This window comes from Barbus barbus (assembly GCF_936440315.1).
Source record: "Barbus barbus genome assembly, chromosome: 15".
In the NCBI taxonomy this organism is placed as follows: domain Eukaryota; kingdom Metazoa; phylum Chordata; class Actinopteri; order Cypriniformes; family Cyprinidae; genus Barbus; species Barbus barbus.
This window is the reverse complement of record NC_136743.1, coordinates 2923354-2948636: the sequence shown is the minus strand read 5'-3', so window position 1 is coordinate 2948636 and position 25283 is coordinate 2923354. Positions and strand designations below refer to the sequence as shown.

Sequence of the window (25283 nt, the reverse complement as noted above, 5' to 3'; positions counted from 1 at the left end):
CCAAAGGTTTGAGAAAATGTTTTCAAACACACAACAAATGGAAATATTATTGGGGCGTTTTTCTGTAAATAAAATAGAGAAATAATAATAAAAAAGAAAAAACAAAACAAAAAATGTTTATTAGTGCTGTCATTAATCGCATCCAAAATAAAAGTTGTTGTTAACATAATATATGTGTGTGTACTGTTTATATTTATTATGTATATATAAATACACATGCATGTATATATTTAAGAAAAATATGTTATGTTTATATATTAAATATATTTATATATATATAATATAAATTATACAAATATAAATATATACATGTAAATATTTTCTAAACATATCCTGTGTGTGTATTTATATGTACATAATAAATATACACAATTCACACACATATATTCCATAAACAAAAACTTTTATTTTGGATGCGATTAATCATTTGACAGCACTAATGTTTATAGTTTAGTAAAATCTGATTCCAGGTTCAGAAGAAATTTAACGACCATCCAAAATAAATGAAACATTTGCCAATCAGAAAAAGAAAGTAAAAAGCACTTGGTGAAAAAGATTGGGGGATCATTAAGAGTATCTTACAAGGTTACAATATGACACAAGCCTGCAAACATCAACTTTTTAAGGTTAGTACACTTTCCCTAACACTGTTAACACATAAACAACAGGTTTAGGTCGGTTATAAGATTTCAAAGGACACACAGTTCAAAGAAGTTAAATCTGAAAATAAAACAGAGTTAAACTGAGTTATTAGAATTAAAAAAAGAAGAAGCTGTTTTCACCTCAGCCACACTAAAACATTAGTCCCTCAAAAAACAGACACAAGATTGGTTATTTAATACTACACTGGTTTCGGACGAGAATATTAATGCATTAAAAAACGACGTAAACACACCGCCACTACACACGTAAATCATCTTTCTATTATTTGACATACGCTGAATCTCATTAAACCTGTCCAAAATATTGAACCTCAAGAGTTAAAAAAAAAAGAAGAAAATTTATATTTTATATATATATATATATATATATATATATATATAAGATACCAAAGTCTATTTTTTGGATTATGAATTTATTTTCATGAAAATTAAGCATATTTCCACCCATGTCACTGTAATGAGAGAGAAAATTATGCATTAGATTTATTTATTAAAAAAAAAATTACACCAATTGGAGCGGGGAAGGAGTGCTTAATTGCTATAGAAATAATGGGAAACAAACCCAATTTCTTTAAGCAATATTTTACTTATGATTTTGTGGTCAAAAACGACCTCAACATGTTTTCATGAAATTCTCCCAATAATAATTTTTTATTTTTTTTGTAGATGTCTTTACAGACGCACAGTAACACTGTCAGTCCTCTATATTTAAGGACTGTTTTTTATGAAAAATGCATCATATTCCCATAAACTCACACAAAAACCTGTTGCTACTGCATGACTCATTCAGCTGAAACAGCCATTCCCATCAAACACCTGTTATATTTTACTATATAACACAACTATTTCATTCTTACAGTCCTTGATCTAACGCATGCAAATGGTTCAATTCACTGTAAATCCAGTGGAGTCCGTGGTTTTCCAGGAACGCAGAAGCAATAGTGATGTTAACTGAAGAGTGTTAGGAACAAGTGCACTTATTCTTCCGTCCGAGTATCAAAACCAATGTACCTTTTTACTCTCATTCTGCTCTCCATGTAGAAAAAGCCCTTTCGCCGAGAGCATTTCAGTTCTGCAATCCAGATCCAGCGAATGTGACACCCAATTATTAACCTTCCTTTATTCTACTGAAGTTAAATGACACCGAAAAAAGACTAGGAAGCAACAAAACTCTCCTGCTAAATGATAAGGTTAATCTCCTGTACACAGGTCCTTCACTAACATTCAGCATTTCAGCTGTTCGTAAGCTAGCTACGAATGGATTGTAGTGCAAAACACAACGGATAACACAAAGTCCACCTCAAAAAAAGTAACACTTATAGAACGTAAGGCATAAAGACAACCCAACCACGCTGGCCATTAATAATAAGCCAAACGAACCACCTCATAAACACAGCAGACAGAAATTAATTACGCTTGGCATGAAATGTACATCCACTTTGCTTTTAATGCCAAAACAATTTGGAAAGAAGCTTCCTAATTTGAGACCGGGAACATTAGAAATCAGCCGTGAAACGTGATGAGAAGAGAAAAACCAGGGTAGAGTATCCGTCGTCCAATAGAAATTGAAGTTCTACCGAGAATATATGACGATGTAAACTACATATAAACAGGAATTGATGGGTTATGATTTGTTTGTACTCATTTCATGCATGTAATGCGTGTGCAGCGCTTTTCCGATCAGGATAGCGCACGTCGGACAAACGCAATCCTGTGCTTCCCAGAAATGAGGTAGTGTATGTATGGGCCGTCAAAAATAAATTCATCTATGTTTGGGAGTGATTATACGGATGTTCTTTATTGGCATCTAGAGGTATGTTAAACTGCAGTCTATGGTTTGTGAGGGAGGATTATATTGAGCGTTTTGTCTTTCATCTTCTCTGGTAATGACAGGCCATCATCTCATCACCCCTGGTGGCAGGAGTCTGTAACAGCATGTGTTGGTTTATAAGAGGGAAGGAGGCGTTGGGTTTCTAAATAATGTGTGAAGCGAGTCTCAACAGCAGCGCATGCGAGGCGGAGGCAGCTCTGGTGGGATTTCAGGTTCGGGCTGAAGGGACAGGATGCTGTTGGACAGCTCCTTACTGGGGACTTCAAGAGGCATCTGGGGAAAGACAACATTTAATCAGTTTGTAAGTTGTCACAGACTCTTTAATAAATGACTGATGTGCACTGAAAACAAAAATGGCAAGATCTTGTTCAAAAGAGATGGGAATCAGGGCTGCATGATTAATCAAAATAAGCCTGAAATGCGTGCTGCAAATCTGGGAACGCAACAAGCGCCAGCCATCTTCCCAAACTTGCTTATAAACTAGATGTTGTCAACAAAAGAGAAGCTTTAGGCTCCCTATGGTTTCCTGTCAAAATTACATTTGAAAATGAAGAAATATATTGCAATATTACATTTGTAATGTGACGTGGTGAAATGCTTTTTCTAATTAGTTCCTCATCCCATAACAAACTGAGCCAATAATGAATTAAGGAAATACACACATAAAAAAATAGAATATAATAAATACAATAAACTATCAAGAAATATGATGTGAATAACAGAAAATTGAATATAGTAGGGAGATATGAATAAAGCAGAGATTTTAATATAAAAAAATGCACAACTATACTATATATACATTTTTTTACTGTAAAATGTAATTATTATTATTCTATTATTTTTCTTAAATACTTGACTATTTTACAGTGAAATATAATATTTTATTTGCTTTAATATAATTAATTATTAATATCATTATTATTATTTCATGGTCATACTGTAATATAATCACAAATGTCACTAAAAATCATGATAGCAATTTTTTTTTTTTTTTATAACTATTTTATAATTTTTTCCCCCAAATCATGCAGCCCTAATGGGAATCATAATAAAGTAAAACTTCTAAGAAATAAATGATAAATAATTACTGCATTGGTAAAGTTTTTCTCATCAAATCTTCAAAAGAGGTTTGCACTTATGTAAAGCAGGGTCCTTCCTGTCTAAGTGGGCAATTATTGGCCATTATACACTAGAAACTGGGTGTGATCATGATGATATAATTTGAGCCAGAAACACTCATGATAATGCCACATTCTCAAACACTGAGAAACTCACTATTTTTTAATCAAATGTTTCAAAATAAACATTTTGATGAACAAAGAATTTGTTGAAACCGTAACAAAACAGCTCCACTTACCTTACTCAAAATGTCATCAACTAGTTTAAGGAATATCTCATCCACATTAAAGTTATCCTTGGCACTGGCCTCACAGAAACGCATCCCTGATATCCGTGACGCAAACTGCCAGAAATGAAGACATTTATTTCAGTGTTATAGTGCTTCTGAATGGGTTAAACAGTCAAATAATTAAATATTTGGTACATTTCTTATGCAATCAGCTGATTGAGGTTCTTTATTCTCCTTAATGGTATTGCATGATGTATGGACTGCTTTTATGATACTCAGATCAAGTAAATAACAATGTCTGGGTGACCTATTCCTGTAAAGTGTGCTTTCACTAGTCCTGTTAGCTTTAGTCTCAGTGGGTTTGGGAAGGTTGGAGGAGGCATTATTCAGAGCATTCAAGGAATTTCTTTGTGGAGGTCTCAGGCAGAATAATGTCTCTGTGTCCAGGGCTTTGGATGGACTGAAAGACTCGTAACGCAGCATTGTCCTCCACTGAACTAAATATCAAGGTAAACCTGAGACAGCTTTATACAGCTGAATTTGAAGTAATTTCAGGCTATAATAAAGTTCTAATAGCAAATAATCAAAAAGCATAATAACATCACATCATATTTGCTGAACAAAACATTTGCTGAACTAATTCTGAGGTGCTGGATCCAGAATGTATGACAATGAATGTATCTGAACATATTTTTCCACTCCTTTACAGATTGTAAGTTATCAATACATTTTATTATAAGTTATTATACATTTTGAATACCTCTTTTTGTTATTAAAATCATTAAAATAACAACGTCTGATATTTGATTGCTTTAGGTATTTTGATAAGTGCATAATATACAGTATATAATTGAACTGAAAATATTAGAAATGTTGCCTTAGCAGTTAACTGAAATAAATTATTTGAAGTACCAAAATGAAAAAAGCACCAAAAAAACTACTCAAATTTAAACTAAAATTAAAATAAAAACTGGAATAATTTAACATATTAATAAATGCAATTTAAATAATTCTAAAAAGTTTTTATTATTTTTTTCAACTCGGCATCTTCACATATATTAAATTAAGCAATATTTTTAAAAAAGGAAGAACCATTTGTTATTTATAGACAAAAAGTCATTAGATAGCAATACTGTTACTGCTAACTAAAACTATTAAAAGTCATTTTCAGTAATTTAATTAAAGTGCTAAAATTACTAAAACTAAAATAAAACGAAAAAAAAAAAAAAAAAAAAAAAAAAAAAATATATATATATATATATATATATATATATATATATATATATATATATATATATATATATATATATATATATATATATATATATATATATATATATATATATATATATATATATGTGCACACACACACACACACACACACACACACACAATATATATATATAACATTTTATATAAGATATTCAAAAACGGCATAATTACTAAAAAATTTTTTTTTTATATATTTATTATATATTATTTATTCATATGTATTTATTAATATAATACATATATATATTTTAATATTTTTATTTTTTTATTATTCCTTTATTTAACCAAAGGAAATCATATTGAGACTATAGTCTCTTTTTCAAATGATCCCTGGCCGAGAAAGGCTACATTTAAAAATAGAAATAGAGAAAGAGAAACCTCATCTACAACAAACAAAGCATACCACATTATACAATAACATAACAGCACCACAAAAACCATACCACAACACCTACAGTTTATAAAAATAAATAAATAATAAATATTATAATGGTATATAAACAATACTAAAATAAGACTGCTCTCACCCTCTCAGCTTGTTGTGAGATGGCGCGATCAGACTCACAGTCCAGTTTGTTCCCAACTAATAGGAGCTCAGCATCCTCTGTTGCGTACTACACAGAAGCAAAACAACACATTAGTAAAAAACGTTCTCTTGCTGTGGATATATAGGTATTAGATATATATATGAGTAGATAGATATTTGCTGCATAACAGATAACTAATAGGTGTTTCAGTTGTTTGAGCACCTTGTCTATCATCTTCATCCATTTTGGCAGGTCGTCAAAGGTTTCCTGCTTGGTGATGTCGTACACCAGCACAATGCCTTTCGCGCCGCGGTAATACGCTGAAGTGATGCTGTTAAACCTCTCCTGACCTGCTGTGTCCCTGCAATCATTCCACATTATTAGACTTGCATGACATTCAGAGTGGGGACTAAATCATATGTTTGAACTTTTATCAGTGTCTCTACAATCACAGACGGCGGGAAGGGAGGGATGGAAAAAGTAAGAGGGGTTTGTGACATCAGCTGAAAAAAAAAGTCGATTTTTTTCAATTTAATAAAAGATTACAAAGACAAACATAACATGCATCAATGAATCATTCCCAATGAAAACAGGAAGGTGTGTTATTGACTTGATCAGATCATTTGCTTTACCAATAATTTCATGAAACATTCATATATTTCAGCAGTCTTTCATCAACAATCTTGATTCAAAGGAAAAAGATTCATTTTGAACATCACAACACATGATAGACATTCATTTCCTCATTTTTACTGTACCTTATTCACCCTAGTCTGACTGCATTTTTCCAAAACAGGATATGATGTCCCAAAGAGGACCGGTGAGGCGTCACATGTCAATGAGCAGTTAAGACGGACAGTGAAGGACAGCCATGGATGCTGGGTAGCTGGATGTGAGCGGACATGTGTTACAGACAAGACGTTCAAAAGCATCTGCAGAAGTGTGGTGTGAGAGAAGCCGGTGAGGAAATAATAATAATGATGATAAAGTGGGTGGAGTGGTGATGGGAGGTTAGTATTAGTTTATGATTGGTTGGAAAATGACTGAACCAGACACAACCGGAACAATAAAGGTATGGAATAAGAGAAATATTAGTTTACAGACTGTACCAAACTGAAGAGAAAAGAACTAGGGCTGTCCATGATTAGCTTAATAATTTAATAGACTATTCTAATGTCTGTAAAAATGAGTATGACTTAACATAATCACAATGAGAAAGAGTAGCATCTGCTCCACATTATTAGTGAATGGTATGAATAGTAAATTCATCAAATTAAACTTATGCTAAACAGCCTAAATTATGAAGTAAAATGTAGATGCATTTCTTAAATTTATATTTTTAAATTATTAGGAGTCTCCCACATACGTCATCTGCAGTATTACTTTTAAATCCCAATAAAAAATATAGCAACCGAACAGAATAAATGAAACAATATCTGAATAGAACTCCATAGAATAGAACCAAACAGAATAGAACACATCAGGCCCAAATGAAATAAAACAAAAGAGAAATGAGTAGAATCTAATAGAATATAACAGAGCCAAATGAAATAAATCAGAATAGAATAAAAGTAACAATGGAAGCTTGTTTCCGCCACAAATATCAAAAAGGTAATTGCGACTTTTTATCTCACAGTTCTGACTTTTTTTTCTTGCGATTCTGAGAAAAAAAGAAAGAAATGTGCAATTCTGAGACTAAAGGTCCAAATTTATTTATTCACCTTTTATATATGTTTTGTTATTCCATGGCAGAAATAGAAACATTAAAAAAAATAAAAAAATTGCGAGATGCAAACCTTTAGTTTACATCTCGCATTTTTTATTACATATTTTATTTTTCATCTCATGTCAGAAAAAAAAAAAAACTTTCCTAAGAAACAGATCAGAATAGAGTAGAATATAAACCCAGACCACAACAGAATTGTAGAAAATAATAGAATAGGAAAGATTAAAAATGAATAGAATGGAATAAACGGCAGTCGGCAAGATTGACAGGAGCAGGTGAAAAAGGATGTACATGGACATACATATCAGTTAGTGTTATGATATTAGTGATGATATCACAATTAAAATGCATATATTCACATTCACTGTTGAATTCTGGGATGCTGCGAACATGCAATCACAAATTAAATGTCACAATATTAGTGACGAGTGTACTGTAATGCCTTGATAATGCTTTCTGATGGTAAAATTATGACTCGCAGTGAGTTTACTCAATGCCACAGCGTTAGTTAAAAGTTAGTGAACTGTAAGCAAACACAGCTGATTCAATTTCAGCAGCAACACATGAACGATGTTTGACTGTGAGTCTCAGAGACTCTGGACTGGAATTTATGACTTGGTGCGGAGCGACTTCATCTCATGTGCTTCTGAGACACAGGAAGTGACATGGTGGGCTGAGCCAATGATCAGGACATAACACTTGCTCTCCACTCACCAGATCTGTAACCTGATCTTCTTTCCTCTCAGCTCCACTGTTTTGATTTTAAAATCCACACCTTCAACACAAGGAGACAAACGAGAAGAAACAAGATGTGAGATCAGTCATACTGCGTCTTCAAGCTTTACAGTGCCTCTAAAATTCATAGCTATCAAACACATCATTGAAATTGATGTGTTCATTCATATAACCATATGCAACCCATACGGGAAGAGTATGTTTTGTGCCTAAATGTTCCTATGTTTATGAACATAAACAGCCAAACCCAAAACACAGATCATGCTCTTTCACAAGTGTGACAGAGCAGAAACTCGAGGTCGGGCATGTTGTAGCAGCAGCTGTGCGAACGTGTGTCAGGCTATTCTGGGATATTGGGTTAGTAAGCATGCAACTAATCTAATGCGAAGGCCTGTCATGAGTGAGTGAAAACCTTGCCGTATCAGTTTTCACATGTGCGCTGGTCCAGATCCACCATTTATGCACTGCATCAAAATTACTGATTTTATAATAATAATAATAAGTTTGTATAGAGCCTTTCCCACGCTCAAGGACACTTCACAACGACAAAAGCAATATAAACAATCAATACATACATAGACGGACAGTAGACATTCGCCAAGTCCAGGATATGCGGTTGCAGTTGCAAACCATAGTAGTAATACAGACAATCAAATACAGCAAACAGTCAGATACATAACAGTTTAAGAAGAAACGGATAATGAATGACCGGTAATATTTGGTACACTAATATCCATCTAATAGCCAACTACTAACCAGTCTACTATCTATTGTGTAGCAAAAGGTTTTAAAATTGTAATGTGTGTTTTCTAAACGAGTCGTTCGTTCATCACATGACTGATGCAGATTGATTCAAAGCTTGGCAGATCTCAGCACTATAATTACATTATAGAAGCACGAGAATGTGGGATGAAAACGGTTTAGACACAGATGCAGACTCACATTCATGTTAACATCAAACTCCTTTAAATCATTTGAATTGCTTGCATGCATCAGTGTGATGAAAACACAACGGTGTGATTATTATTAGGAAAATGTTCTCTGATTTACGTGGTCACAGGCCCAGATGTGGTTTTCTAACATCTTGCTGAAACATTTCTATTGACACTGTCAGGACCAAAACTCACTGACCAGGGGTGTGTTTCCCAAAAGCAACTATGGCCGCAAGTTCCATCGTTACCAATAGAGTTCACTGGAACCTGCGACCATAGTTAGCTAACGATGCTTTTGGGAAACACACTCCCGACTCCTCTGACCTCTGAGGTGTTGTTGTGTTCTCCCGTTACAGTGGTCATTATATTACTGCAACTGTTTATGTTGACTTTGAGGTTTTTTTTCTTAAATCTAAATTAAAATATCCATAAAAAAAACAAGTTCACTAAGCACAGTTTACTAATTATGTACATCAAAACAAATACAAAAATGAATATATTGATATTATTTATAATTACACAATATTGTGAAATACGATTTCAAATGTATTTTAATATATTTTGACATTTAAAAACATTACACAAACACATACATGTGTGGGTGTGTGTATACATGCATACACACACACACACACACACACACACACACAGTCACACACACACACACACACACACACACACACACACACACAATAACCATCTATGCTTTACTAAATGTTTTACTAAATAACCATTGTCCATTGTTTTTTTAAATTGAAAATAAATATCTATCTAAATGTCAAGAATTACAAACCATCTATAGTTTACAAATTAATCACAGTTAACTATCTACCACACCTGAAATAATTATTAATCTATACTAAACTAGTATGTACAATTATTTATCTAAGTGATCTAATACTGGCTTCCATATTTTCCTAAATATATCTATCTTATCATTGTTAAGAAATCGTAACTTCTCAATATGAATAATGCCCGCTAGCTCACTCAGCAACACATCGAATGTTGGGACAATGTCAAGTTTCCACCTCTGAAGAATCAATCTCTTTGCAAGAACCCTATACCCTGTCTTTCATATGAACTAAAGGAAGGTCAATCCAAAATTGTCAATCATTGGATCTGGAACAATATCTTTTTTATTCACTTTTGAAAGCAGGTTGTTAAGGTTACAACGTGTCCAGAATGAATGTAGAAGTGTATACCCCCCCACCCCCCCCCCCCCCCCCCCCCCGAACCTTGCATTTATTGCACTTTAGGGAAGATCTTGTGCAATTTAGTTTTGCACATGTATACTCTATGTAGAGATCTGAATTGAATTAAGTTATTAAATATCCATTGTTAACTACCTGTGCAATATGAAACTTTTCTAAAACACTAATATCCATCTAATAGCCAACTACTTACCTTCAATAGTTTACAAATTAATCTCAGTCTACTATCTATGCTTTCCAAACTGAGTATAATTATCCATCTATAATAAACTAGTATGTAACGTTAGTTATCTAATCTTTAATAACCATCTATGGTTTACTAAGTAAACACTGATAATCATATACATATTAGTTACATTTCTATTCCATACTAACTAGCTGCCGTTGTATAATTACATAATTATAATATTGAAATGATTAATTATCCATAATTATCCATGTAACGTTATAGTTGGTTATATGCTGTACTCATTATCTATAGTTTACGATTCACACACTGGATACATAACTAAGCAGAAAGATAACAGATGCAAGTAAACAAACAAACAGAGTCGTTGTTGTTGTTGCTGTTGACCCTCCAGACTGACAGCTTCACCAGCTTTCTCTTTCCGTCAGTTTGTCTTACCTACAGTGGACTTGCACGCCTCGCAGAAGGTATCATCCGTGAATCTCTCCATCAGGCTGGTCTTTCCCACTCCACGGGAGCCGATGATGATCACCTGCAGTTTATAATCAGCGGCTCTCGGCGGCATCTTCCTGCGGCGCTGCGACGCTCCCACAGCGGGCGAGCCACCGTCGGCCCTCCGCTGGACACCGAACCCCGGCTCCATCCACCACTAACAGCCAGTCCACATCTGCCACACGGCCTGTCCGCTTCAAACACGCCCGCACATCACGGAGGGAAACTTTACTAAACTTTAAAGCGGCTTTTCTGAAGAGTTTGTCAAAGTTTCCAATCTCCTCAGTCAGTCAGAGTCGTTCTCCTGAGCTGGGAATACTAGAGCGACCGTGACGTCACCACCACTTCCGGTTCCGACGCGTTCCAAAGGAAGAGCGGAGCTAAACACTTGGAAGATTATCTATTACAAATATTATATGTCAGAAGTAAAAAATAAACAGCAGACATTTTCAATAGCCTTTTCAATAGTTTTTTTTCCCGTTTTCTTCTTACTAAAAAGCATTAAAATAAATCTCAATTAGCCTAATATTTAATTTAATTTATTTCTAAATAAAAAACAAACAAACTAATATTTAACATTTTTCGTCTACAATAAATATTTTACACGATAGTGTAAAAATGTTTCCATTATGGCACCAGTTAAAACCTTTCTCCATTTTTTGACAGTAAAAAATGTCTTAATACAATTTAATTATCGCACATTTAAATATTGCACAGCTATCCGTTAATAAATAAATAAACGAGTTCCCTTATACATAAACATATGAATGATAAAAATAAGGATATTTATAAACACATTTAAAATATTATCTATATTCTATTAAAATCGCAAATTGAAACCGTCAATAAATAAATAAAACAAATAAGTACTACTTATTTAGTACTTATTAAGTACTACTGAAAATAAGGAAAACATCTATAAACACACTAATAATATGCTATCCATATTCTATATAACCACAAAAATAACAAACATATTCTATTTGTATAAATAAATACATATGGTCTACTTCACACACTTTATAATATAAAGGTAAATATCAAGAAACATATTGAAAATGTTATCTATATTCAATAATAATTAAAATGCGTAAAGAAATAAAAAAAATATTATAATAACAAGAATAATTATATTCTGTCTATACTCAAATAAATGTATAATAAAAACGAGGCAAGTGTGAATTGCAGATGTTGAATGGTGCGTTGCGGCATCCCACTCGGGCTCCCGTAGAAAAACACCGTGACGTGGATGAGCTGTTGAAAAAAAAATCAGGATAATCTACGTAACAGTCCATCCTCATCCTCATCCTCCCTCCCGAGCTGGTCGTCTTCATCCGCGAAACCCAGAGCCATGGCCGCGCAGAAGATCAACGAGGCGCACGAGCACATCGCCAAAGCCGAGAAATGGTGAGATCTGAAAAATATTCTCATACAGAACAGAGCTCATGCATTTCACACACAAACACTGCTGTCGCTGTCAGTCACACTGTCACTAATTCTGCTGCATAACCGGATGCAGAGTGTTTAGAAACGAGATTCTGATGCGCGTTCGTTATAATGTTCCACAGCGAGACTGATTGCGTAATCGCGCGTGCAGTGATAGAGGTTACCTTGGCGACACAGCTGCAGTGGTCCTGATGTGGGCATTATTATGAGGCTTCTACTGATGATGTGGGCCATTCCTGAAATCCAGTGCATGTTCATGTGCCCATCAGGCAGTAGAGACCGGGGCAAGTTGTCACAGGCTACACATCTAAACAGAAGATTTCGAGTCTAAAGTGCAATCTAAGAGTGGCTTTGCATGTTGTTTTCAAACACCTACAGTTCAAAAACCAGTCTTATATTATGTGCAACTGTGCATTATTATGATATATTTAGTAGTACAATATGTTACATTGTGGAAGAGAAGCACACTTTAGCATACTCTTAAAAAGAGTACTTATTAGGGAGAATACTTTAGTGTCAACTAACTTAAATGAAAATGCATTATTAGATGCAACTTAAGAGTGCTGTTTTGACCCATTTACTTAAGTAGGCCTACATCTGTAGATGTAATAATAATTAATTCTCTTGTCTTTAAAATATTTTAAAGTGTACTGCAGAATCTACTGAGAAGCATTTATGGTAAACTAAATTATATTTTGTTGTCATTTCTATTGGAAAGTGTATGTTGTGTATTTAATATACATTTTAATTACTCATCTAATTATAAAGTTGCAGTTTAGTACACTTAACATCTATTAAGTTTAAATGTAACATTGAATAACACACTACAGTTCAAATTATTATCCAGTTCTTTATATTGTGCTTTAGTATGTTATTCAACACATCAAAATAAGTGTACATCTTTAAATTAGATTATTGAAATAATTTTAAAAAATGTACTTTAAAATAAAACATTTGATTTGACATTGTCAAATTAATCAATCAGTCAGTCAAAGTGCACTAAAAGTGTACTAAAGTATGTTAAGCAATATAGTCTTGAAAATGTCTCTCTTTAAGTACACTTTTAAGTGGCCTTTTATTTTATTATCATTAAATTACCTGCAAGTATACTATATTATTTTTAAATGTGACCCTGGACCACAAAACCAGTCATAAGTGTCAATTTTTCTAAATTGAGATTTATACATCATCAGAAAGCCGAATAATTAATCTTTCCATTGATGTCTGGTTTGTTAGGATCAGACAATATTAGGCTGAGATACAACTGTATGAAAATCTGGAATCTGAGGGAGCAAAAAAATCAAAATGCTGAGAAAATCAGCTTTAAAGTTGTCCAAATGAAGTTCTTCGCAATGCATATTACTAAACAAAAATGAAGTTTTGAGATATTTACGGTAGGAAATTTACAAAATATTGTCATGTAACATGATCTTTACTTAATATCCTAATCGATCTAGAAAAATCGATAATTTTGACCAATGCAATGCATTTTTGGTTAAATATACCCCAGCGACTTAAGACTGGTTTTGTGCTCCAGGGTCACAACATTTATACTTTTAAGATTTGAAGTACATGTAAGCACACTTCTTTTTCCACAAGGGTTGGGATACTAGTTGAAGTGGACATGAAAGAGTTTATGTTTTGCTTATGTCACGTGTTCGTGGTGGAGAGTCACGGGGTTACGTGGGAATATTAATCACCTGTTCAATTAGAGATGCTACGGACAGGGGGGGAGCTGGGACGATGTATTCTTTGTTGACCAATTCAATACAACAAAACTTGATACCATCAGTCAGTCTGTGCAATAAAGAAGAACAACAAAGAGAACACCATACAATATTTGTTTTACTTTATGCAGCTTGAAGACCAGCATGACCAAGTGGAAACCTGATTATGATGAAGCCGCTTCAGAGATGGCAAAAGCAGGTGATGTAAACCTTAAGTAACATCTTGCACTGATGTTATTGATGAAGGTGATAATATATAGTGAAATGCTATGACTATAACATATGTATATGTAACATATATAATTTTGGTGTTATATCAGCCGTGGCTTTCAAAAACGCTAAACAGTTTGACCAAGCGAAGGAGGCGTACCTGAAGGAGGCCGAGTACCACACAGAAAACAAAACGTATCCTTCTCTGCACATCAGACTCTGGTTACTAGACAGAAGAAGAAATCATAATTACAAAGTTAATTCAACAAAAAAGTATTGGGCAGTACAGCCATGCATATATCACAGGGGTTTACTGTATCTGTGATGCTTATGCACTGATTTATTCACCTTAATGCCAATTATGGTAACTATTGGGTAAAAGTTATAGGGAGAATGTGCCATATATATGCACAATATTGTCAAAAAAAAAAGTTTGGGATCAGCAAGAACCCCAATTTAAAAAAATAAATAAATAAAATAAATTAATACTTTTATTCAGCAAGTGATTAAATTGATCAAAAGGGACAGTAAAGACATTTATAGATTTATTTTTCAAATAAACACTGTTCTTTTGAACTTTCTATTTATCAAAGACTCCTGGAAAAATAAATACATCATGCTTTGAATAAAAAACATGAATCAGCACAACTGTTTTCAACATTGATAGTAGTCAGAAATGTTTCTTGAGCAGTAAATCAGTATATTATAATGATTTCTGAAGGATCATGTGACACTGAAGACTGGAGTAATGATGCTGAAAATTCAGCTTTCACAGAAATGAATGACTTTTTAACACATATTCACATAGAAAAGAGTTATTTTAAACTCTAATAATATTTCACAATATTATATACTGTTTACTGTATTTTCGATCAAATAAATGCAGCCTTCATAAGCAGAAGAGACTTTGATTCATTTAGTTTTAATTGGATATTTGGTTTTATTTTCTTGTATTTCCTTAACTAAAATTCACAGACTTTTCCATGCAGCAAAGTAAGTGAGCATTAATGTTTCAAATAAATATTAAGCTAATTGCTAACTCTAAATCTATATTTACAAACAATCCATTTACTAAACCAATCTATATTTGACCAATTTCTTTTAATATTTAAAAACATATTACTGTAGTTAATTTATCCATATATTTTTTACTTATACACCTGTACAATGTAGCCCTTGATAAAACATGCTTTTCTTCTTCTCAGAGCGTATGAACAGGCTGGCATGATGCTGAAGGTGAGTCGGTCGTACAGTGATTGTTATGGATGGCCTGTAGGTTTGAGACGTGAGTGAGTGACTCTTCTACACCTGCAGGACATGAAGAAAATGCCTGAGGCCATTCAGCTGATCGAGAAGGCCAGCATCATGTACGTGGAGAACGGGACGTCTGGCACCGCTGGAATGGCCTTGGACAGAGCTGGGAGGTGAGTAAACAGATCAGAACACTTCCTGAGAGGTTGTTAGTGTAGGTTCTTATGTGTAAACTAACTACAATATGCATGCAAAGGTTGTGTTAACTAGTGCCATCCACTTCTTCAGACTCATCGAGCCGATTGATCTGGAAAAAGCCGTGGACTTGTATCAGAAGGCCGCATCTGTGTTTGAGGTGAGGAAATGCAAACAAAAATCATCCATTTGTCCATACATAACCCATGTGAACCGGTTTGTGTTGTGTTCAGAATGAAGATCGTCTCAGACAGGCCGCAGAGCTTCTGGGAAAAGCCTCCAGACTTCTGGTGAGACTGCGCAGGTGCGTCTTAAAGCATTAAACTGCCCATATTGTGATGGTCTAACATGATTTAATGTTCAAAAAACACATTACTTCTCTCATACTGTGTATTGTTGCAGCAGCTCTTTTCACCTTCAGCCTGAAATGCTCCTGTCTCTTTAAAGCCCCCTTCTTCCAAAAAGCCAAGTCTTCTCTGATTGGTCAACCGACCCCCCGTCTCTTGTTGATTGGTCAGCCACTTAGAGTGTGTGTCAAAAATGTAATGCTCTTTACTATAATTGGGTTTCCAACAGTCCTTGAGGGTGGACCAAAGCAGCAGTAGGCGGGCATTATGCAAATATGCAACATGGAATCATAGCTATATCACAGAAAGAACGGCAGGACAACTAATAAGGCATTTCAGGCAAGATATTCTGTCGGAGAGATCAACTCTCTTTGACTTTGTACTTGTAACTTTGCAAATTGTTTACATGCACAAACAGCTATATTACACACTAAAGGAAATGTAAAAAAAAAACATAAGAGGTGCCCTTTAAGCATTAACAGTCCATGTCATGTATAATAACACATTTACTGTGGTAAAATCAATGCAATGGTTAAATGCATGATCCTGAGTGTTCAATAAGTCGCATATATTATAATTTACTCACTTTCATTACTTCACTAGCTCTTCTGATGACTTCATAGCAGTGTTTACTAAAACTACAAATATCAAAACACATTTATTCATTGAAATTAAATAAATGATAACAGAAATTAGATTAAATAAAAAAAGTAAAACTGACTTAAAATTAAGACATATTGTAAATCGAATAAAAATGACAAAACACAATGGAATTACTAAAACTAACAGAAAAACTAAAAATTAAAATGGAAAATATAGAAATAAAAACAAATTATTTAAAAAAATATATGAATAAATACTTTAATATGCTATAGTAATTTAGTACAAAATAACACTGCTTCGCAATATAAATCTTCATACTAAAATGAATTAAAGCTATATGAATTAAGCACTATATGAATTAAGCACTATATGAATTAAGCACTATATGAATTAAGTACTATATGAATTAAGCACTATATGAATTAAGCACTATATGAATTAAGTACTATATGAATTAAGTACTATATGAATTAAGCACTATATGAATTAAGCACTATATGAATTAAGTACTATATATTAATTAAGCACTATATGAATTAAGCACTATATGAATTAAGCACTATATGAATTAAGCACTATATGAATTAAGCACTATATGAATTAAGTACTATATGAATTAAGTACTATATGAATTAAGCACTATATGAATTAAGCACTATATGAATTAAGTACTATATGAATTAAGTACTATATATTAATTAAGCACTATATGAATTAAGCACTATATGAATTAAGCACTATATGAATTAAGCACTATATGAATTAAGCACTATATGAATTAAGCACTATATGAATTAAGCACTATATGAATTAAGCACTATATGAATTAAGCACTATATGAATTAAGCACACTATATGAATTAAGCACTATATGAATTAAGCACACTATATGAATTAAGCACTATATGAATTAAGTACTATATGAATTAAGTACTATATATTAATTAAGCACTATATGAATTAAGCACTATATGAATTAAGCACTATATGAATTAAGTACTATATGAATTAAGTACTATATGAATTAAGCACTATATGAATTAAGCACTATATGAATTAAGCACTATATGAATTAAGTACTATATGAATTAAGTACTATATGAATTAAGCACTATATGAATTAAGCACTATATGAATTAAGCACACTATATGAATTAAGCACACTATATGAATTAAGCACACTATATGAATTAAGCACACTATATGAATTAAGTACTATATGAATTAAGCACTATATGAATTAAGTACAATATGAATTAAGTACTATATGAATTAAGCACTATATGAATTAAGCACTATATGAATTAAGTACTATATGAATTAAGTACTATATGAATTAAGCACTATATGAATTAAGCACTATATGAATTAAGCACTATATGAATTAAGTACTATATGAATTAAGTACTATATGAATTAAGCACTATATGAATTAAGCACTATATGAATTAAGCACACTATATGAATTAAGCACTATATGAATTAAGCACACTATATGAATTAAGCACTATATGAATTAAGTACTATATGAATTAAGTACTATATATGAATTAAGCACTATATGAATTAAGCACTATATGAATTAAGCACTATATGAATTAAGTACTATATGAATTAAGTACTATATGAATTAAGCACTATATGAATTAAGCACTATATGAATTAAGCACTATATGAATTAAGCACTATATGAATTAAGTACTATATGAATTAAGTACTATATGAATTAAGCACTATATGAATTAAGCACTATATGAATTAAGCACACTATATGAATTAAGCACTATATGAATTAAGCACACTATATGAATTAAGTACTATATGAATTAAGTACTACATGAATTAAGCACTATATGAATTAAGCACTATATGAATTAAGTACTATATGAATTAAGCACTATATGAATTAAGCACTATATGAATTAAGCACTATATGAATTAAGTACTATATGAATTAAGCACTATATGAATTAAGCACTATATGAATTAAGTACTATATGAATTAAGCACTATATGAATTAAGCACTATATGAATTAAGCACTATATGAATTAAGCACTATATGAATTAAGTACTACATGAATTAAGCACTATATGAATTAAGCACTATATGAATTAAGTACTATATGAATTAAGCACTATATGAATTAAGCACTATATGAATTAAGCACTACATGAATTAAGCACTATATGAATTAAGCACTATATGAATTAAGCACTATATGAATTAAGTACTACATGAATTAAGTACTATATGAATTAAGCACTATATGAATTAAGTACTATATGAATTAAGCACTATATGAATTAAGCACTGTATGAATTAAGCACTATATGAATTAAGCACTGTATGAATTAAGCACTATATGAATTAAGCACTATATGAATTAAGCACTGTATGAATTAAGTACTATATGAATTAAGCACTATATTACAAGACATCTGAAGTCATGATGCCTGTGAAGTTACCTAAAAATAAATAAAAAAAAATGAATAAAATAAACCTTAACATAAAATTAATAAAATATAGCGTTTTATTTAGTTGCCAAGGGAAGTACTTTAGTTGAATTACTAAATGACTAAATTGAAATAAAATGAATAAAAAGTAAACAGACAAAATAAAACCTAACAGAATTACTAAAGCTTATTTTAGTATTGAAATTGAAATAAAACTGGAAAATATCAAATTAAAACTAATTATTTGCTTAGTTTATTTCAGTTAGTTGCCACATTTCAAAGGTTTTGATTAACATTTAAACATTTAACAAACATTAATAAAACATTTTGTTTCAAGTAGACAAATAAAATAAAAACTAAATTTGAATAAAAATGGGGGGGGGGGGGGGGGGGAGCCATACAATGTATTACTAAAAATTCAAATGAAAAAACTTAAAATATATATATATAAAAAAACTAATTGAAAATATGAATTCTATCATAATGATATAATATGAGTAATATGAGTATAGTAATGTTTCTGTACATTCAGTGCTAGCTGAACCAGTGGAAGGTGTTCTTTACTCACGGTTTGAGCGGTAGCCGCTGTGTTTCTTGTGCTCAGGCTGGACGAGGCCGCTGTGTCCCTTCAGAAAGAGAAGAACATGTACAAGGAAATTGAGAACTACCCCACCTGCTTTAAGGTGCAAATAACTGGATTTTACCTCATGTAGTTCTTGAAATAAACTTTTAACATACAATTTTGCATTCTATTGTTGCATTAGTTTGAACAGATGTTTGATATTGCAGAAAACCATCGCTCAAGTGCTGGTTCATCTCCACAGAGGAGACTTCGTGGCTGCAGACAAGTGTGTCAGAGAAAGTTACAGGTACGAACGAGTTACACCATCGTCCTCCAGATCGCCAGTGTGATCTCTGATCGGTGTCAAATACTGTGCTCTTCAGTCTCCCAGGGTTCAGTGGGAGCGAGGACTGTGTTTCCATGGAGACGTTACTGGCGGCGTTTGACGAGCAGGACGAGGACCAGGTGTCACGTGTCTGCAACTCACCTTTACTGAAGTACATGGACAATGACGTGAGTGTCAGACATCAGTCCTCACACGCAATGCTGTGAAAAATCAAACCAAAACATCATTACGCTCACTAAAGGAGTCATTTAGCTCAGTATCAGTTCAAAAATAATCAAATACCATTATATTAAATTATATAAAAAATATTAGATTAAATTATGTTAAATATTTGCTACTTTATATTATTTATAATTTATATATATATATATATATATATATATATATATATATTTTTTTTTTTTTTTTTTTTTTTAAGAATGTTTTTGTGTAAAAACAGTTACAATTTAAAACAACTGTTTTCTATTTTAATATAATGTATTAAATGTAATTTATTGCTGTGATGGCAAAGCTAAATAGAATGTTCAGAAAAACAGCATTTATTTGAAATTTTAAGTAACACTATAAATGTCTCTGTCAATTTGAATCAATTTAATGCATCATTGCTGATTAAAAATACCAATTTCTTTAAAAACAAAAACATTTCTTAATTTTTTACAAGTCTTACTGATGTTATAATTTTTCTGTAAAATTTTCAAGACCACTTATTGAAATTGCCAAACAAAAATAAAATAAAATAAATACTTTGAATTTTTTTGTATTTTTAGTTTTCATTTTAATTTGAGTAATTTTGTTGTTTATTCTTGTTAGACATATTTTAAAAATAAGAATATGTAGTTTTTATCTTTTAGTTTTAGCTTTTATTCTTTTAATTTATTTTTTAGTTTATTTAGTGCTTCAACCTAGTACAAAAATGCCTTTGCAACTATAGCAACTAAGTTGTTTTTAATTAGTGCTGTCAAACAATTAATAGCGATTAATCGCATCCAAAATAACAGTTTTTGTTTAATTAATATATGTGTGTGTGTATTTATTATGTATATATAAATACACACACATGCATGTAAATATTTAAGAAAAATTTTATGTTTATATATTAAATATATTTATATATTATATAAATTAAATGAATATAAATATATACATGTAAATATTTTCAAAATATATACTGTATGTGTGTGTATTTATTTATGCATAATAAATATACTCAGTACACACATTATGTAAACAAAAACTTTTATTTTGGATGCAGTTAATTGCGATTAATAGTTTGACAGCACTATTTTTTAATGTACTTTTATTTTTTATAATGCTTATTTTAATTTTTTTATTTCATGTATTGAAAGTTTCTTTTTTTTTTTTAGTTTTGGTTTTAGTTTTAAATACCGATAATCTTGGTGGAAACATAACTTGTCTACTAAGCATTTACTATATTTTCAAAAATCCAGTGATCATCCTGACTGAAATCTCATTCAGTGGCATCATCAATAGCTGTTTTGTCGTTTCTGTGTTTGTGCAGTATGCCAAGCTGGCCATCTCTCTGAAGGTGCCCGGTGGAGGTGGTGGGAAGAAGAAGAAATCTCCTGTTGCCCCTCAAGGGGGCAGCGCCGGCCCGACAGCGGCCAAGGAAGACGATGATTACGAGGGAGGTTTGTGTTAACTGAGCCTGAGAGAACGGCCCGACTCCTCCATCTGTGTTTGAGTGTGTGTGTGTGTGCGTGTGTGTGAGAGCAGATCAGTGTTTCCTCCCTTTGTGCAGTGGAGTCATTCCTGAGGAATTCTGTTCCTGTTTGTCCCGCCTGTAGGAGTGTCCAGATTTCTAAGCGTTTACTCATCAGACACACAGAACACCCTACACACACGGGCTGTGGACTTCAGTTTAACATATTTAACATGCAATAGAGCGCTGAAGTGATGATGCATTTTTGTAGTCAGTGTCACCCAGGTTTATTTGACAAAAACACAATAGCGTCCTTTTATATTTTTGGTAACTGTAAAGGCCCCACATCAGAAGTGAAATGAAAAAGTGTCTCTGCACTCGCTCTCATTTTCTTTTAACACGGGACAGTAGAGCTGTCAGGGAGTAAATGGGGAAAATAAAAAGTCAGTCAGATCTTTTCTTGTAAAAGTAATGCATTATTTTACTAGTTACTTGGGGACAAAATTATCTGATTGCATAACACTGGTTATTACTGATGTATTAAATTATATAGAATAAAATGTAGACCTTATTTCAGTCATTTAACAAAAACCCATTGACATCAGGATGATGAAATGATGAAGAAATGCTCTATTTCAGGTCCGTCATCCTTTCAGCACTCTATTGATTGCAGTGTTTCCAGTCAAGTTACAAACATTCCTCTTCCATTGGTCAATTAGATAGCCCCGCCCCAAAACTCACACCATTGGTTGAGCCTGTAAATTATAAGCACTGGGCATTTTTGATGTGTGTGTGTGTGATCATAGATCTATGTGTGTGATCATATTGTTGGATAAATTCTGTTTGTAAATGTTTTTTTTTAATTTGTAGTTGTGTACAGAATTTTATTTTTGTTAGTGAACAGTCTGTAATGTCAAAGTGATGTTAAATCAGTTCTAAAATGAGTAAAATACTATATTATTATTATGTACAGTAATTTATTGTAAGTGTTGTTGAAATGTGAATGTGGCTGTGGAGTAAGGCGTCATGCTGCGTTTCCAAATATACAACCTGACAGACATAAAGATGCAAAAATGACCTAATAAAATCACAATCTACAGCTGCTGAATGTGCTCTCTTCTGAACTAGAGAACTAGCTGATGAATTCAGTGCAGATGATTTTACAAATGCTCTACAAACAGAAAGTAGCTTTTTTTGCACTCATGTTATAGAGAAGCCAGGAAAGAAGTCATTTCAAAACATTTTACTGGAAATTAATGTTAACACTTTAATATAGGGACCAATTCTCACTATTAACTAGTTGCTTATTAGCATATTACTAACATATTGGCTGTTTATTAGTACTTCTAAAGCACATATTCTAGATGACCATAGTCTACATCCCTAATCCTAATCAATACCGAAATTTAACAACTACCGCACTAAATAATAATATGCAGCAAATTAGGAGTTTATTGAGGCAAAAGTCATAGTTAATGGTTTGTTAATAGCGAGAATTGGACCTTAAAATAAAGTGTGACCATAAAGGTTAACAGAAAGAAAGAAAGAAAACTTAAAATGATTTTTATCTAAATTATTCTCCAAGGTAACATTTCTCATTTTCATTTGGTTTGAGTTGATCTAATAAATTAACTAAAATATAAAACAAACAAACAAAAAATGATCAAAACTATATAGACGTGTAAAAAAGCAAACAATAAAAACTATATTATTATTATTAATAATAAAAGTATTTATAATAATAATAATAATACATTTAAAAAGAAATGTACTTTTTTTATTTTTGAAAGAAGCCTTTTATTCTGCCTCTTAAGACTGCATTTATTTGATTAAAAATACAGTAAAAATAGTAATATTGTGAAATATTATTAAAGTTTGAAATAAGTGTTTCCTATTGTAATATATTGTAAAATGTAATTTATTTCTGTGATCAAAGCTGTATTTTCAGCATCATTACTCCAGTCTTCAGTGTCACATGATCTTCAGAAATCATTTTAATATTCTGATTTGCTCAAGAAACATTTCTGATTATTATCAATGTTGAAAACACTTGTGCGTATTCATATTTTTGTAGAAACTGTGGTACATTTTCTTTAATCAATAGGAAGAACAACATTTTTCAGTTAATTTCTTTCAAAAAAAAAAAAAAAAGATTCTGATTTTTAAACTGTAGCGTAAAAAATTGAGACGTACAGGAACAAAAAAGTAAACAAAAGTGGCACGTTGTCCTTTAATTGTGTGCTTTATTTGAAATCAATAAACTCCCATTTCCTGTTTCATCCAGCTACAGTTTTCTTTTTTCCCCCGTTTTGACGTTGCTGAAAAAGTTCTGCACACACAAGGTAATGAAAGCGTTTCATGTCAAACATTATTTTTCATTCATGCTACATTGTCTTTAATGCATAGTTCAGAGATGGACTCAAAACAATATTCAATGTTCTCCTCAAGCATCAGCACAACACGATCCGTCGGCATGGAGCTCACATTGATAGTCATATATATATATCGTACATGATCCCATTGTAAATCTACAGCCTAGCGGAGACTCCAGTGGTTCATCCGTGAGACCCTGATCCATAGAAAGATCCTTCCTGAGTATGGCTGCCAAAGGTATAGGATAAAAATGGATTTCATGTCCTTTACAGTCCACCCGCCTGTCGTATTGCTCAAATAAATATAAGTACGTAGTACAAATGTGAGTCAGATTCTTCCTCATGTACCAACAACTTTCTGACGAGCACAACAGTCCTGGCGATGCATATTTAATAAATCTACTGTAACAATCTGCAAATCTCTCATGCCTTCAAGGATGTAGACTATCTGTTAATAACTAATATTCATTATTCACTTTCACCACAAGTCAAATATTTCCACGATATAATCATTTATGAAACACGAGCAGAACCATTCGCAAAACCATTTTATGCTATTGTTGCATTGTCAAAATGGTTTAGCAAACAATTGATTTTGCTCATATTCCATGATATTTCTGAATACATTTCTCTGTAAATCATTCAGAAAATTATTTGGATTTATGAAGAAACACATTCAAATTCTGTGTGAATCATTTGTAAAAGAACTTGAATTTACGATTAAATAAACTCTGGATGAATTTCTTTGTAAATAATTCTTAAAATGATTTGGATTTATGAAGAAATGTACATAGAAACGCTTTCAAAATTTGTTCTGAACAGATTTCCGTGTAAATAATTCATAAAGTCAATTGGATTGATGAAAAAAATGTACACAGAAACTCCGAAAATTAATTCAGAATGAATTTCTATGTAAATAATTCATAAAATCATTTGGATCATCATACATAGAAACACATTTACAATTGGTTCTAAACAAATGTCTGTGTAAATCATCCATAAAATCATTTGGATTTATGAAAAATGTATACAGAAATGCATTTCAAATTCATTCTAAACAAATTTACGTGTCAATCATTCATAAAATCATTTGAATTTACAAAGAAATATAGACAGAAAGATTCAAAATTCATTTTTGAAAAACATTTCTGAATAGATAATTCTTAAAAAGACATTCAAAAATCA

At 32.1% G+C, this 25283-nt stretch overlaps 2 protein-coding genes across 2 annotated transcripts; one reads left to right on the top strand and one right to left on the bottom strand.

Annotated features, from left to right (window-relative positions):
* Nucleotides 1–1136: 1136 nt before the first annotated feature.
* LOC306880730 (ras-related protein Rab-12-like) lies at nucleotides 1137–11281 on the bottom strand. Its single transcript, XM_079434464.1, has 6 exons — nucleotides 10870–11281; nucleotides 8081–8141; nucleotides 5863–6001; nucleotides 5641–5727; nucleotides 3851–3955; nucleotides 1137–2766 (listed from the first exon to the last, which is right to left on the bottom strand). Exons 1-6 carry the CDS (start codon nucleotides 11072–11074, stop codon nucleotides 2659–2661), a joined length of 705 nt encoding a protein of 234 aa, XP_079290590.1. The 5' UTR covers nucleotides 11075–11281; the 3' UTR covers nucleotides 1137–2658.
* Nucleotides 11282–12191: 910 nt separating this feature from the next.
* LOC306880863 (gamma-soluble NSF attachment protein-like) lies at nucleotides 12192–23261 on the top strand. The gene is made up of 12 exons (XM_079434659.1): nucleotides 12192–12330; nucleotides 14228–14295; nucleotides 14417–14501; nucleotides 15282–15299; nucleotides 15512–15542; nucleotides 15621–15730; nucleotides 15846–15912; nucleotides 15986–16056; nucleotides 19763–19841; nucleotides 19948–20027; nucleotides 20104–20233; nucleotides 21586–23261. Exons 1-12 carry the CDS (start codon nucleotides 12275–12277, stop codon nucleotides 21724–21726), a joined length of 936 nt encoding a protein of 311 aa, XP_079290785.1. The 5' UTR covers nucleotides 12192–12274; the 3' UTR covers nucleotides 21727–23261.
* Nucleotides 23262–25283: the final 2022 nt, after the last annotated feature.